Source organism: Vigna radiata, chromosome 8 (assembly GCF_000741045.1).
Source record: "Vigna radiata var. radiata cultivar VC1973A chromosome 8, Vradiata_ver6, whole genome shotgun sequence".
NCBI classification, from domain to species: domain Eukaryota; kingdom Viridiplantae; phylum Streptophyta; class Magnoliopsida; order Fabales; family Fabaceae; genus Vigna; species Vigna radiata.
Genome location: NC_028358.1, coordinates 44,914,321 through 44,928,143, shown reverse-complemented (window position 1 = coordinate 44,928,143; position 13,823 = coordinate 44,914,321). Strand labels below are relative to the sequence as shown.

The 13,823-nt window shown below is 30.0% G+C and overlaps 1 protein-coding gene across 3 annotated transcripts; it reads left to right on the top strand.

Moving 5' to 3' along the window:
• Window positions 1–5,071: 5,071 nt before the first annotated feature.
• LOC106770777 (beta-hexosaminidase 1) lies at window positions 5,072–10,841 on the top strand. 3 transcript variants are annotated; one of them, XM_022785824.1, is made up of 16 exons: window positions 5,072–5,105; window positions 5,574–5,986; window positions 6,074–6,157; window positions 6,578–6,613; window positions 7,141–7,252; window positions 7,359–7,429; window positions 7,571–7,701; window positions 7,929–7,945; window positions 8,112–8,160; window positions 8,566–8,666; window positions 8,870–8,929; window positions 9,261–9,294; window positions 9,620–9,718; window positions 9,921–9,980; window positions 10,069–10,319; window positions 10,514–10,841. In XM_022785824.1, exons 1-16 carry the CDS (start codon window positions 5,087–5,089, stop codon window positions 10,687–10,689), a joined length of 1,713 nt encoding a protein of 570 aa, XP_022641545.1. In that variant the 5' UTR covers window positions 5,072–5,086; the 3' UTR covers window positions 10,690–10,841. The 3 variants fall into 3 exon arrangements, with proteins under 3 accessions (XP_022641545.1, XP_022641544.1, XP_014512062.1); XM_022785823.1 differs by lacking the exon at window positions 5,072–5,105 and adding an exon at window positions 5,402–5,484; XM_014656576.2 differs by lacking the exon at window positions 5,072–5,105 and adding an exon at window positions 5,433–5,468.
• Window positions 10,842–13,823: the final 2,982 nt, after the last annotated feature.

Genomic DNA, 13,823 nt, shown 5'->3' with positions numbered 1-13,823 from the left:
TAAATAATATTAAAATTTTAAATTAAATTAAATTATTATTAAATTTTAAATCTTAAAATGAAATTTAGAAAATTTATATAAAAATTGTATAGATTTTAAAATCTATTAAAATGATGTAGGATGACTTTAATAAAAGAGAGAAAAAATTAGAAGGGTGTAGGTTGACTTTAATAAGAAAGAGAAAAAGTTAGAGGGATACAGAATCACTTTATGAAGAAAGATAAAATATTAAAATAATATTAATTAAGGTTAAAATAGTAATTTTTGGAGGTGCAGGATGAAAGCTTGGAGGTGGAGATGAAACACCCCCACTTTCCGTGCTCCATTGGACTCATCATTGCAACTTTCTGGTTTTGCTATTCCAATTTTAAATAAATGTCTTTTATTCTACCATTAAGCAAATAACCTGAATTTCACAAGTGAATTTCAAATATATTTCATTGCAAAAAAATTATAGAAGTAAAAATAGATACAAATCAATGAATCAAATTTAACTATAACGGAATATAGGTATAAGATAATCAAATTAAAAAAAAACACTAATAAAATGCCTACTCAAAACAATAATCCTATCAACAATAAAAAATCGGTTTTCTAATCAAATTTTCAAATAATGATCCCAACCTTCAAAATACGAACCACGTGTCACTAATCTGCTGATAAAATTTCAGTGAAAATTAATTTAGAATTTCTAAATAACTGCAGAAAAGAAGATAATAAGATGGAATAGCAGAAAAAGAAAAAAAAAAAGTGAACCTAAGAGAGAATTTAGTACAGAAAAGAGATGAAGATTGAAGTTAAGCAGTTTAGGCACAAGTGTTGTTAGCTCTAAGTATAGATTAACATTTACTTAGAGCAAACATACACTGTAACTAAACCACCACCACAACCTTTTCTGTCAGATCAACCACTTCTATCATTCTTTCTTCTCCCACACCCTCCTTTTTATATATAATTATTATACACAAATAATTATACAAAAACGTAATGAAAAAAAGAAGAAATAATAAATGAATGATGTGGAAACAATACTGCCCTCGAAAATAACATCTATCTATCAAGAGAAATTTAAAAAAAATAATAAGGGAATGAAAACCAAATGTTACGCCTTAATTGATGCAAGAATTAATTGCAGAAATGAGTCCTCATCGGTTCATTGCACTAGTCTCAGCTTCTATCAATAATTGTGAAAGTGTTTCGTAATAATATGTTATTGATTATATAATTGTGAGATAGTATTATAAAATGTTATAATACTGTCCGTTTACATTTTCAAAGTTTTTTTTTTTTTTTTAATTTTAGATATTAAAATTTTGTTTCATACCATTATTTTGTGCTGATAAATCTACATGACTTTTCTTAAACTGTTTTTCAAAAATATCCTCTCTATTATTGTCGTGTGTTAATGATTACATGTCACTCTGTTTAAATTGTTTTTTTATATTCTTATTTTGTCACTTAATATTGAATTTACAAAAATAACAATTACATCTTGTTTTGGGTGTGGAGTCAAGTAATTTTACAAAATACACTTTCACATTTTTATTCCTGAATTGTTCGGATGGTGGTATTTGTCCTTCCTTTAAATTCTCTTTTGTTTTTGTTTTAAATCGATGAAGATATCTGTCAGAGGTACTCATACTTAAATCAGTAAACTGTCTGTATGGATCAGAGTCAAGTTTTAAATTCACAATAAATACGATAATTTACTTTTTATCTTTAATTTCTATTTATAATTTTTGAGATATGCTTAAAATAAGTGAAATCTTAAGAAATATTTTGCTACTAAGAATGTTCTTTCGATTTCCGTTACTGCTTAGCCAAATCACCTTTGTGTTTATTTTGTTTACTTATCATGAAGGACTATCCATTCTTCTTTAGTAACCTCTTCTTACTAATGTTATATATAATATCCTTAATATTTTCAATTTAAAAGCTTGCAAGAAATTGCTTTCAAAAAAAGTTAATTCTCTTACTTTTTGCCGTTGCTTGCTTCTTCTATTTTTACGGTTTGACTAACTATTTTCTTTTGTCAGTAACACACTCCTATAAATATAGGTGTTATTTCTCTCATTTTCAAATGATAATATTAAATACAACATAATAATAAAAGAGTAGTTAGCAGTTGGAAGTTAAAAATTAATTTATAATACATAAATAAATGTAAACTTTTATCTTAAAAATAAATCTTATAAAATTGAGTTAGGTTTTAAAATTTATTTTTGTTATTATTAAACCACATAAGGATATGTTTAAAGTTTCATGTTAACTAAATATAAGATCAAAATTATCTTTATTTTTGTTTCTAAATAAATAACTTACATTTTTTTTTCTCAATTCTTTACATGCTTCTCAAACTTGTTGCCAACTAAATATTATTCATTTTCACTTTATTTCTCATAAGTACGAGTGGTATGTTTTAGTAAATATTCTTATGAAAAATGAACCCTTTTCACAGCTTTGTCGTACTAAGTTTCAAATTTGTAATATTTTTCAGATATAATATATTAATTATATTGTTTTTAATTATTTAAATTTTTATTTACTCAAAATAATATAAAATATATTAAAACATGTTAAAAGAATTAAATTAAAAAAATACATAAAAAGAAAACAAGTCATATTATTTTTATTATACTATTACACTTATTTATATTATTTTATTAAGTAGATGGCCCTCACAAGGACAATAATTCACATTTTTAACATAAATTCTGTACACCTAATTTTTAACATAAAATATATCCTTTTGAAATTTAGAAAAACAAAATCATTACAAGAAACTTTATCTTGGACCTACTCAATTCAACCATAACATACGATATTAAGGAAACAGAAAGAGTTCACGGGCCAATATCCATTTGGTCTACTTAATTATTCCTTATAAGAACGAGAATGTCGGACAATTTAACGGTTGAGATTAAACCACTGGGAGATATTTATTTCTATTTTAGAAAAAGAAAATGGTAAATGAAGATCATCTCTTGTTAATATTTTAAGAGCACTTTCACACAATTTTTTTTTACGAATAGATAAATTATAAAAATAATTATAGAACAAATTAAATTATATTTGAAAAATATGATTTTACTTTTAAAAGGTCGTATTACATAACCTGTGCTTGATAAATATAACATTTATTTGTTTATTTTATAATAAAACACAATTTCAGTGCAAATAATGAAAGAAAAAGGATAAAAAAGCATAATTCCAAAAAAAAGTAAAAATCAATAAAAAAAAATAAAGTCATGTTTATCAAAAACCACTTTAATAAAAAAAAAAGTATGAAAGGAAGTTTTATATTACTTTTCATCATTCAAAATAAAATTAAAAAAAGTTAAAATTAAAATTAGATATTCTTTCAAGACCAAGTCCTACTTCCACCGACCTAATTTTGTTTATTTCTTTTTCTCTTTCGTAATTTCTTTTTTAAAAAATCTAAATTTTCCAAAACCACATCTATCCAAATAAAGTCTTATAATTGATAGAGTTAATTACTAACATGTGACATGTTTTATATTTATGAGCACGCGAGACATGTTGAAGGGAAATTTTAGATATATCATTGTGTTTTCGTTTTCGTTAATAACAACTTTGCTGAGGCCAATTGTGATATGACGAAATCTAAAAGCTATGTGACCGTGGAAGTAGGTAGTTCACGGATTACCAAAACTCATAGGTACAAATTTAAAAAATGGTTACAGTACGCGCATCAATTCGGTTTATCATAAATTTGGATAAAATTGGATTAAAAAAAAATGTGTTTTTTATATGAATCAATTTTAACTCAATTTATTTAAATTTGATTTATTCGGATTGAATTTGAAATGAATCGAATTGACTTACCAACTTATTTAATTTTATTTTTATTAATTTATTATTTTATAAAATTCTAAAAACTATTATTCGACTCAGATTGTATTATATATTTTTTATTATTTTAAATTGTTTTGAATTTAACATCATTTTTATGTATTTCAATCTATTTTGATACAAACAGTATTTCACTAATTTCAATCTATTTTGATACAAACAGTAAACGAAAGTTGTATGTGAGCAATAAAAAAAAACTTTTAAAAAATTAAGCTGTATGAAGAATTAGATAGATGAGATGGTTAAACCCTATATTTCTTACGCATCTATTTTGGGTAATGAAAATTGTATTTAATTAATAACAAACAAGATAGGTAAACCACTCACACTTACATGTATTTTTATTAAAGGTAAAAGCATGTGTGTTTGAATAAACAAAAAGAAGCTTAGGAAGACCTTATGATTTTTAAATTACAAGTAATTATACAAAAGAACCACTGTTAAATCACTCTTACTAATTAGTATACTTTTTAGTTTAATTTAAGTATGTTTTCAATTTTAAATTTTTACACAAAATTAATATTGGTTGATATTTTAAATTTTGAAAATAAATATATATGTTTTTATTAATCTACTCGTATTAAATTTTTCTGATGTATAAACCGTGTTTTAAACAAATATTTAGTTTAGCATATTTCAATTTAAAAATAATTCTAAAATATTATTTAATATTTTAAAAAATTAATATAATTGAATTAAGAGAATTATATTAATTTATTTTTAAAGTTTGAGATAAAAAAAAGGAGGAATTGAAAAAGTATAATATATTTAACATCTTTTTATATTTCCTCAATCATTTACCATCTAATATATATATATATATATATATATATATATATATATATATATATATATNTATATATATATATATATATATATATATATATATATATATATATTGCATATTTGCAAGTTGGAACATGGGAATAAGTTAATGGAATTAAAAATTTTGTAACTTGGTATGAGTTTATCTCTAATCATTATCCTTATTAATATAAGGACACATTAGCCATTTTATTTTATAAAACAGTTTTCCCTCTTCTTACCATCCATTTTGGATGGATTAAAAACCCTGTGACTTTGGTGTAGTTTTGCATCATTCCTTCATTTCTGAAACCAAACAAATGGAAGACGAAACACATTCTACAGTTTTTTTCCTTTCTCCCTTTTTCCTTGTTGCCATTTTCAATTGTTCAGAACAGAGGATTATACAATGTATTCAAAAGATTATGGTATGAATATCATTCTCTTTCACATACAATGTCATTAGATATGCTTCTTATAGTTCATTTCACATGGCTAGGAAGATGAGAATAAAAAATGGTATAGTTTATTTCACATGGCTAGGAAGAAGAGAATAAAAAATGGTTTGACATAAACAAACAGATGTAAAAGCTACGATAACATGACACTAAGCAACTTGGTATAGTATAGTATAATTATATATTATATTTATGCACTAAAATGAAATTGTCTTTGCCATTATGTAACGTAAAGGAATTTCACACAAAGTGAGTGCCTTAAAATGGTGAAATAGTCCATAGTATTATCTTGTCTGTTGCGTAAATTTAATGATTCTTACCTTACCTGCATATGTCTGTTTCTTACAGCGTCAGATTTCTCGAATTTTTCTTAACCTTAACTACTCCAATAATCATGTCTGTGACATTCACGTTCTCTTTAATGCTTTTCTCTCTCAGCGCTTCAAAGGCCAAAAATTCCTCAAGGTCCTACCAGAGCCATGGGGTTGTTGTGCATACCCACATCATCATCATCGTCCTCCTCGTCCAGTGCTGTTCCAACGTTGTTCCTCATTTGTTGTGCATTCTTTGTTTCTCAAGCTTTTGGGGCGAGAACTCCGCATCCCGAGACGTTTCTTCCCTTCATTTGGCCTCTGCCTGAAAAATTCAGCTATGGCAATGAGACTCTTTCTGTTGATCCTGCTCTCTCGCTCTCTGGCAATGGTGCTGCCTTTAACATTGTTCGAGAGGCTTTTGAAAGATACAAAGGGATCCTGTTCAAGCATGGTGACAGGTTCAGTTTTATCAGAACACTGAGGTCTGCCTATGATGTTAACAAATTGAGTATCATTGTTCATTCCAACAGTGAGGAGGTGGTTTTTTTTTTTTAAAAAAAAAATGTTTTTCCTTTCTGGGTCTTCGTCAAGTTTGGATTTTGAGATTGGGAACTCGTGTTGCAGCTTCCACTTGGAGTGGATGAAAGCTACAATTTGTTCGTTTCAGGAGCCCAGCCGCTTTCTGGTGCTGGAGGGGTCACAATCGAGGTGTGGTTTGCTTTTTACATGACTATTTGTTATTCGATTCTAATATTCAATTAGATTGTGTTGGTGTGTGCTTCAAATCTGAAGGTTATGCTGTCCCTTTCCCTTCCCGAATATTATATAAAGTATTTCACTTTTATGTGTGCATTTGTTAGTTTAATGCCATCATTTTCTGCTCCATGAACTAGTCAACCAATCCGTCAGCATAAAATGCCATAAACCAGCAATTGGAGTTTAGTGGAAAACACTGATTGATTGAAGTCTTTTGTTATTAGGGTAACAAGATGATTGATAAAGACTCTTTGATGCTGTGCTTCATTTCTTATGTTTATTGGACATATTGCAATGTGTCATATATTTATTTAATCTCAGTAATCTGTGAATGACCATTAGTCATCTAATTTTTTATTTTTTCTTCTGTAGGCAAATACTGTTTTTGGTGCATTGCGCGGATTAGAGGTATGCATAGAGTTTGCAACTCAATTCAGCTCCAACCTTTTCTGCCTTGCGCTTTTGCTGTTCAGCATGAAATGGAGGGATGAAAGGAGCTGTAGATACTTGATATTTCTGGCTAAATTCAGATGTTTACTCTTTTAGATAACTATTTAATTGTGTGTGCAATCTTTTTTCATAATTGAGAATTAAAATTTGTGTTTTCTCCATACGATTGGCAAAGTCTGTTATCTGTTCTGTTTATGTCTATTGTTCAAGATGTCAGCAGTTTGAAAGAATGCAGTCCCTGTCACTCTTAATCTTTGAAATTATGAACTAACATTAGCATGTAAAACTATTGGTATGTAGACAGTAAGTTGATTAAACTCAATTTTATTATATTGTTTAACTTGAAAATCAAAAGTGAACTATGCTTGTTTTTGTGTTTCTCAGCATGCATTGTGGCACACAGGAATCGCTACTTCCTGAAACTTGTTATGCTGTGCATGACCTATCCTTAATATCTTTTTCTGTTTTAATCTGTGATGCACCAGACATTCAGCCAGTTGTGTTCTTTTGATTATACAACTAAAAGACTGCAAATAAGCAAGGTACCTTGGTCCATCCGAGATAAGCCTAGATTTCAATATCGTGGGCTTCTGTTGGGTGAGTCAAGATTTTATCGATGAGAGCAATACGTGTTTATGTGCTAAGTTCTGAGGCTCTATTAACACTTATGTTGTTTTTTAATTCTTTTTTACTTATTTTGTAGATACATCAAGACATTATTTACCAGTTAACGTAATTAAGCAGATAATTGAAGCTATGTCCTACGCTAAACTTGTAAGATAAAAGTCATAATAAGTTTACTTTCCTTACCATTCCTCTGTTTATGACAGTTGGAAAGAAAACAAGTGTATCCAAATTCCTAACTAGCATACCATGCTACTTTGTTTCATGTAATGCTTATGTAAAAAAATGTAGAATGTTCTACATTGGCACATCATAGACGAACAATCATTTCCCCTTGAAGTGCCTTCTTATCCAAATTTGTGGAAAGGTTCATACTCAGAGTGGGAACGTTATACAATAGAGGATGCACATGATATAGTCAAGTAAGACTCACCTTATTCCATCTCCTACAAATGTAACATCTTTAATTTTTTTAAATCATGCAAAGTTTATTGGCTACTTCTTCAAAATAATACTAAAGAAACGTTGATCAATTGATCTATGCCTTTTATTAAATTGTTACTTTGTTCATCTTTGAGTTGGCTTTCTTAATCTAACCCGGACTAATACTGTATTCTCTTTTCATGTTTCACTATGGCTCGATGTAAAGCTTTTCCAAAATGAGAGGTAACGTATCTTAAAATCCTTTTCAAGTTCATGCTTCATATTATTCAGAGCATTGTGAATTATAGGTCGTGATTTTATATTTTTTTGGGTTTTTCCTTTTCCTTTTGTGCCTCCCGTCTTTCTCAGTACCGAGCAAGATAATGAGTATCTTCTGGGTTTATCACAGGCATAAATGTGATGGCGGAAGTGGATGTCCCTGGTCATGCAGCATCATGGTAAAGAGCTTGTGTGATGTTCATACTTTTTTACTGTGACGATAATCTGGTAGATTTATAAACTTATAATAACGTCTTGAAAATGGTGCTGCATGAAAACCTCAGAGTTTCTTTTATTTTATCTATTAACATAGATATTTCTTTCAAGAAATACTTATGTTTTCCAAAGAAAGTTGAAGCTTTCTAGCTATGGATTGGATGCAGCTGTGTCATGAAAATTTGCTCCGAATGGATTCCTATGTCTTGACGTCAGACACTGCTTTTGAAAAGTTTTATTTAGGCAGTGATCTAATCATTTTACGAATTTGGACTTCGACTGGATGCTCCAAAAATTTAATATCTCTGATGACAAATTTTCTAGAGCAGAAATAACTTAACGTTTCTCTGTTTTTCATTTCTGTTTAGGGGTGTTGGATATCCTGATCTTTGGCCATCACCCTCCTGTAAGCAGCCACTAGATGTTTCGAAGAAGTTTACTTTCGATGTCCTGTCTGGTATTCTAACAGGTTAAGTCCCTATGAAACATGCATCACTTTATTTAGCTTATATCTTCTTCCACTCTACCTTGAATCTTGCAAAAGTATCAGTATTATGGAGTTTGTCAAAACCACCCTTTGACAATACCAAGTTATGCTCATAACTTTCTCTAGTATGTAATCTGATCTAAAAAAAATAACTTTCTTTCATTCTCCTTTTCTAAATTTTGCAGATATGAGAAAAATATTCCCATTTGAACTATTTCACTTGGGTGGTGATGAAGTGAATACAGGTCAGTGTGCAATTCTTTCTTCTCGCAGCTTGACTTAAAAGCTCAAAATTGGCGTTTTATGTCTATAAAACCTTTATTGCTCACTTTTGTTGCATAAGTTATTGAGGCAAAGTTTTCATTTTAGTTGGATAAAAAAGTAAAAACAGTAGAAGCACACGAACTATTATGGTTTGCCCATTATATTGTTAAAACGTGTATCACCTTGTGAAGTAGTACTGACTCTGAACATTTTATAATAATCATAATATAAAGTAGATTTTGGTTTGGTGTTATTTTTGAGCTATTTTGTATAAATGCTAACTTGATACGTAATTGCAATTTATTTTGACAGATTGCTGGACTAATACTTCTGCAGTGAATGAATGGTACAAATCTTAACCTGTTGTACACATTCATTACATTATACACGGTGATTTTTGTGGCCTAGGCCGGTAAAGAAATTGAGTTATCGTGCTATGGAAACTCAAAATATGAACTTGTGGATGTTTTTTTCCCTCTTTGAATCTGAGGCCGAGAAAAAGTATTTCAGAAGACATTCTACCTTCATTTTTTTTTTCTCAGCCACAGCTTTTAGTTGTGAATTAAGACGATGGTCAAATTTCCAGAAAATTAAGCGTGGTGATCCATGTTTTTGATAAATTGTCAATCAATCAAGCACATTGTTCAGTTGTGATTATATCTCCAATGCAGGCTAAAGAACAAGAACGTGACTGCTGAAGAGGCCTATGAGTATTTTGTACTAAAGGCTCAAAACATAGCACTTACAAAAAATTGGAGTCCGGTAAACTGGTATGATTTGTGTATTCATAATACAAAATAGCATTTATACCCTTAATTATCCTTGATGACCCTAGTATTTAAAATTCCAATAGTAGTTTGCCTGCATGTAAACTACAGAAATTTTGAAACATTACTTATATTTATTTACCATGCCATGTTCTTAAACTCTTAGCATGTTTTTAAGATTGACCTTTTTTATTTAACTTCTCAGGGAAGAAACCTTCAATACTTTTCCATCTAAGCTCCATCCACGGACTGTAGTGCATAACTGGTGAATTTCTGCCTAATTAAAGTTTTGTTTTTATATGAAACTTGATGATCTCAGTTTCAGAAATAAGAATTCCAAGTAAATACTGTAGGTTGGGTCCTGGGGTTTGTCCAAAGGCTGTTGCAAAAGGTTTCAGGTGTATTTTCAGTAACCAAGGTGTATGGTATCTCGACCATCTAAATGTACCTTGGGAAGTTGTCTATGATGCTGATCCACTCGAAGGAATTCAGAAAGCTTCAGAGAAAAAACTAGTGATTGGAGGAGAAGTCTGTATGTGGGGCGAGACAGCTGATACATCAGACGTTCAGCAAACAATATGGCCTCGAGCAGCAGCAGCAGCAGGTTTGCTTCATTACTAATGCAAAATTGTTCACCATTCTTGTATTATTCTTTTTATCAGTTTTAGTATTGAAGCATAATCATTCCCTATGAATTGACACAGCTATGCTTTGTTTTGAAATATGTAAAGGCATATTTATAAACTACAATCAGGCATGTAAAAGACTCATGTATTCACCATTGCTTGTTTCCCACAGAACGATTATGGAGTCCTAGAGAATTTACTTCAGGAAAACATGCTAGAGTAACAGCACTGAAAAGGTTGCAATACTTCAGATGTCTCTTGAATAGACGTGGGGTTGCAGCTGCTCCTGTCACAAATTATTATGCCAGAACTCCTCCTGATGGTCCAGGCTCATGCTTGGTGCAGTAAAGTTATTCATCTGTGCATGTCTAGACTATTGTGAATGTAAACTCATGTTTATCTAGCTAGGGGTTAGTGAATGATAGATATTTGTGGTTCATTGACAGCATTCATAGTGTAACTTATTGTCGAATTCAATAAACAATATTTGTTCACCTGTTTATCTGTTTCCATTTCTAAAATTTAAGATGTTGTTGGGAATCTAAGTGTAAATCCAAGTCTCACATTGGATAGAAATGAGAAAATAAAACACTATCTAAAGGGGAAAGACCCATTAATCTATTATCTTAAAGGTTTTGAAAATATAGTGGTTTCAATTTATGGTTGAATTCATATTTTATTCGTGTTTGTATCTTTTCTAGTAAACTTTCTCATCGATAGACCCGATGGAGATATTAAGGTAAGCGTGTTATGTTAAAATGAATGCGGTAAGAAATTTGACAGATGAGAATGGAAGATGACAGTGATCAGAGCATGCATGTGTTTGATTCTAGTCATTTACTATTTAACCGATGGATTTGTGAGTGGCAAGAGTGTTTCTTTCGGTAAAAAGCAAAACAATTTAACAAAAGCGAGTGGTGATGACGATGAAGCTTCCAGCAGTTGAGCTGGTGAAAGGAGACAAAGTGTGACGACAGCTGAGTGGAGGATCCCGAAGAAGAAGATCATCTTAAAATAGGAAAAAGAAACCCAGGTGTACAATAATAATAAGGGTTAAATATGTTTTTAGTCCCTATATTTTGGGACGATTTTGGTTTTAGTCCATTTTCAAACTAAGGTACAATTTAGTCCTTCAACTTTAGAAAACTCTGGTTTTAGTCATTTTTACCAATTTTCCTTCAACTTTATTTCCTGTTTCAAATTGGTGTTTTTAGGTATGAATTGGATCTTAATCAACTTAGAATTGTAGTAAGATCATTTTGAAACTTTTAGATATGTTTAAACAAGTCTTAATCACAAATTAGGGATCTTAGAAGTTGGGAAAAAGGTTTAGAACGAATTTCGGGGTGTTAGGTTGTCAAAATCTGCATAATTTAGCTTTCCTTGTAGAAAAATTAGCTGAGCCCACAAGGGGGGTGCGCTGAGCGAATTATGTACGGTAGATTGAGTGTTTTTTATGTTTTTGACGTTTTGGGAGTTCCGGACGTCCATTTTGGACATTCTTTAGTTCGTTCTAGGAGTTTTGTACCCTTTCAGAGCCATTGGTTAGGGTCTCTAAGCCTTTTAAATTACGTAAGTGTTGGTAATAATATGCTATAAAGAAAGTTGTGTTAATAAGTGATGTTTCTGTGAAAATATGTAATGTCTGAGTATGTATGAGTTGTTTTTATGATATAACTAAAGATTTTGGATATATCGACATGCACAATTTCGAATGGAAACGTGGAATAGAGTTCAAGGAGGAACTTATTGCTGATGTTATGTTAAGCATTATGTGTGTATGAATGTATGTTTATATACTTGAATTGAATTGATGAAATTGTGCTTGAACGAGACATCTCTGGGTGAGATGACTGTATGTGATGTTAGGAGAACTGTTGTTGTTGTTTGTATAAGGTCGGAAGCTTTGAAATGGTCTGTCTATCGCTACACTCAAAGCATTGTTCATATTCATATATAGGAGAACAGTGTGAGTGGTGAGAGTAGAGGGAGGTCCTCGTCTATAGTCTTGGAGTTTAGACATAGACAGATTGGGGGATTTACCTTGCATAGTGTTGGGGATGAGTCAGTTGAACTATGCAAGTGCAAAGACGACCAATAGCTAGATAGTTATACATATCCGGATGAGTCGCGTTGAGTATTTGATGCATGGTTCGATTGTATTGCCTTGCTTGTTCTTTCTACATGTAATTAAGCATGATGATTCTTATTGATTGCATTATATGTTAAATGTTTGTTTACCTAGCTCACCCTTACTTTTATGTTGTATGTTGCTTGGGTATGTTTCTCTTGCGATGATCATCCACTTGGATGAGAGTAGATGTTGTTGAGGAGGTTCCATTGGAGTAAGCATTGAAGGACGTTGATGTTGCAACTTAGCTTTCTCTAGAATTCTACCTAGTTATTTTATGTTATTTTAAGTTACTTATTAGGTTATTTTGAAATACGTTGCTATGATTAAAGTTTTAAACTAGGTCATTCTGGATGACTGTAATCCTCTAATTAATCGCACGTTATACTTTAGTTCTCTTTATTTTGGATAATGACATCTATATGATCATTATTGTTATATATATTGGGATGTCCCAAAATAAATTAAAAAAATGATAATTTTAATAGTGTTACATTTATGATCCATACATTCTTAAATATATATTAAATTAACTAAGAAGTTGAAAAGTGTATAAAAAATACCTTTAATTTTTAATTAAACTTAAATTTTATTTTAATTAAAATTTCATTCACAAAAACAGTGAATAAGTAAAAAAAAAGGGTGAATTTTAATTACATTTCTATGAGTGGTGCAGCATGATAACAAGAGTGATTTTCAATTGCATTAATTTCATTGGATATTGGACTTTTTTTTAATGCGTTTTTTTTTCTCAAAAATAGGTGATGCAGCGAGTAATTTAAAAAAACAACCATCAATGTTTTATGATTTTGTTCTACAATTATAATTTATTGTGTTATGGCAATACGTTATATTTGAATAATTTTATTGTGTTACGATATATTACATGATATAAAATAGAATATTGAGTAAAGTTTTAATTTTAATCGGTAAAACAATGATAAAATTATTCTAAAAAAAGAAAGGAAACTCAAATTTTTTCTAACCTCGAAAACACGAAAAATAATTGCACTGACAGAGAGATTACGCTGTCCCACTGAATTTTGCATGCCTGTCTATTTATTGATTGATATTATTTCTTTTTGTTATATATCCTCACTCGCATGAGTAGTTAAGAAGCAATTAAACAAAAGGTGGATTCAACACCAGAGCTATCTATCACCTTCATTCATGATTTATCGGTAAGTTTTAATTTATTTTTAAAAAAAAAATTCTTTAAAAAGTTCGTGGTGGTAAATAATATTTTAATTTCCAAAATCTCAATCTTTTTCCTCTTTTAAATAAACTAGAACGAAGGTTAATATATATTTTTTTATTAAAAAAATTTAATTAATTTTTAATCTAAAATTAT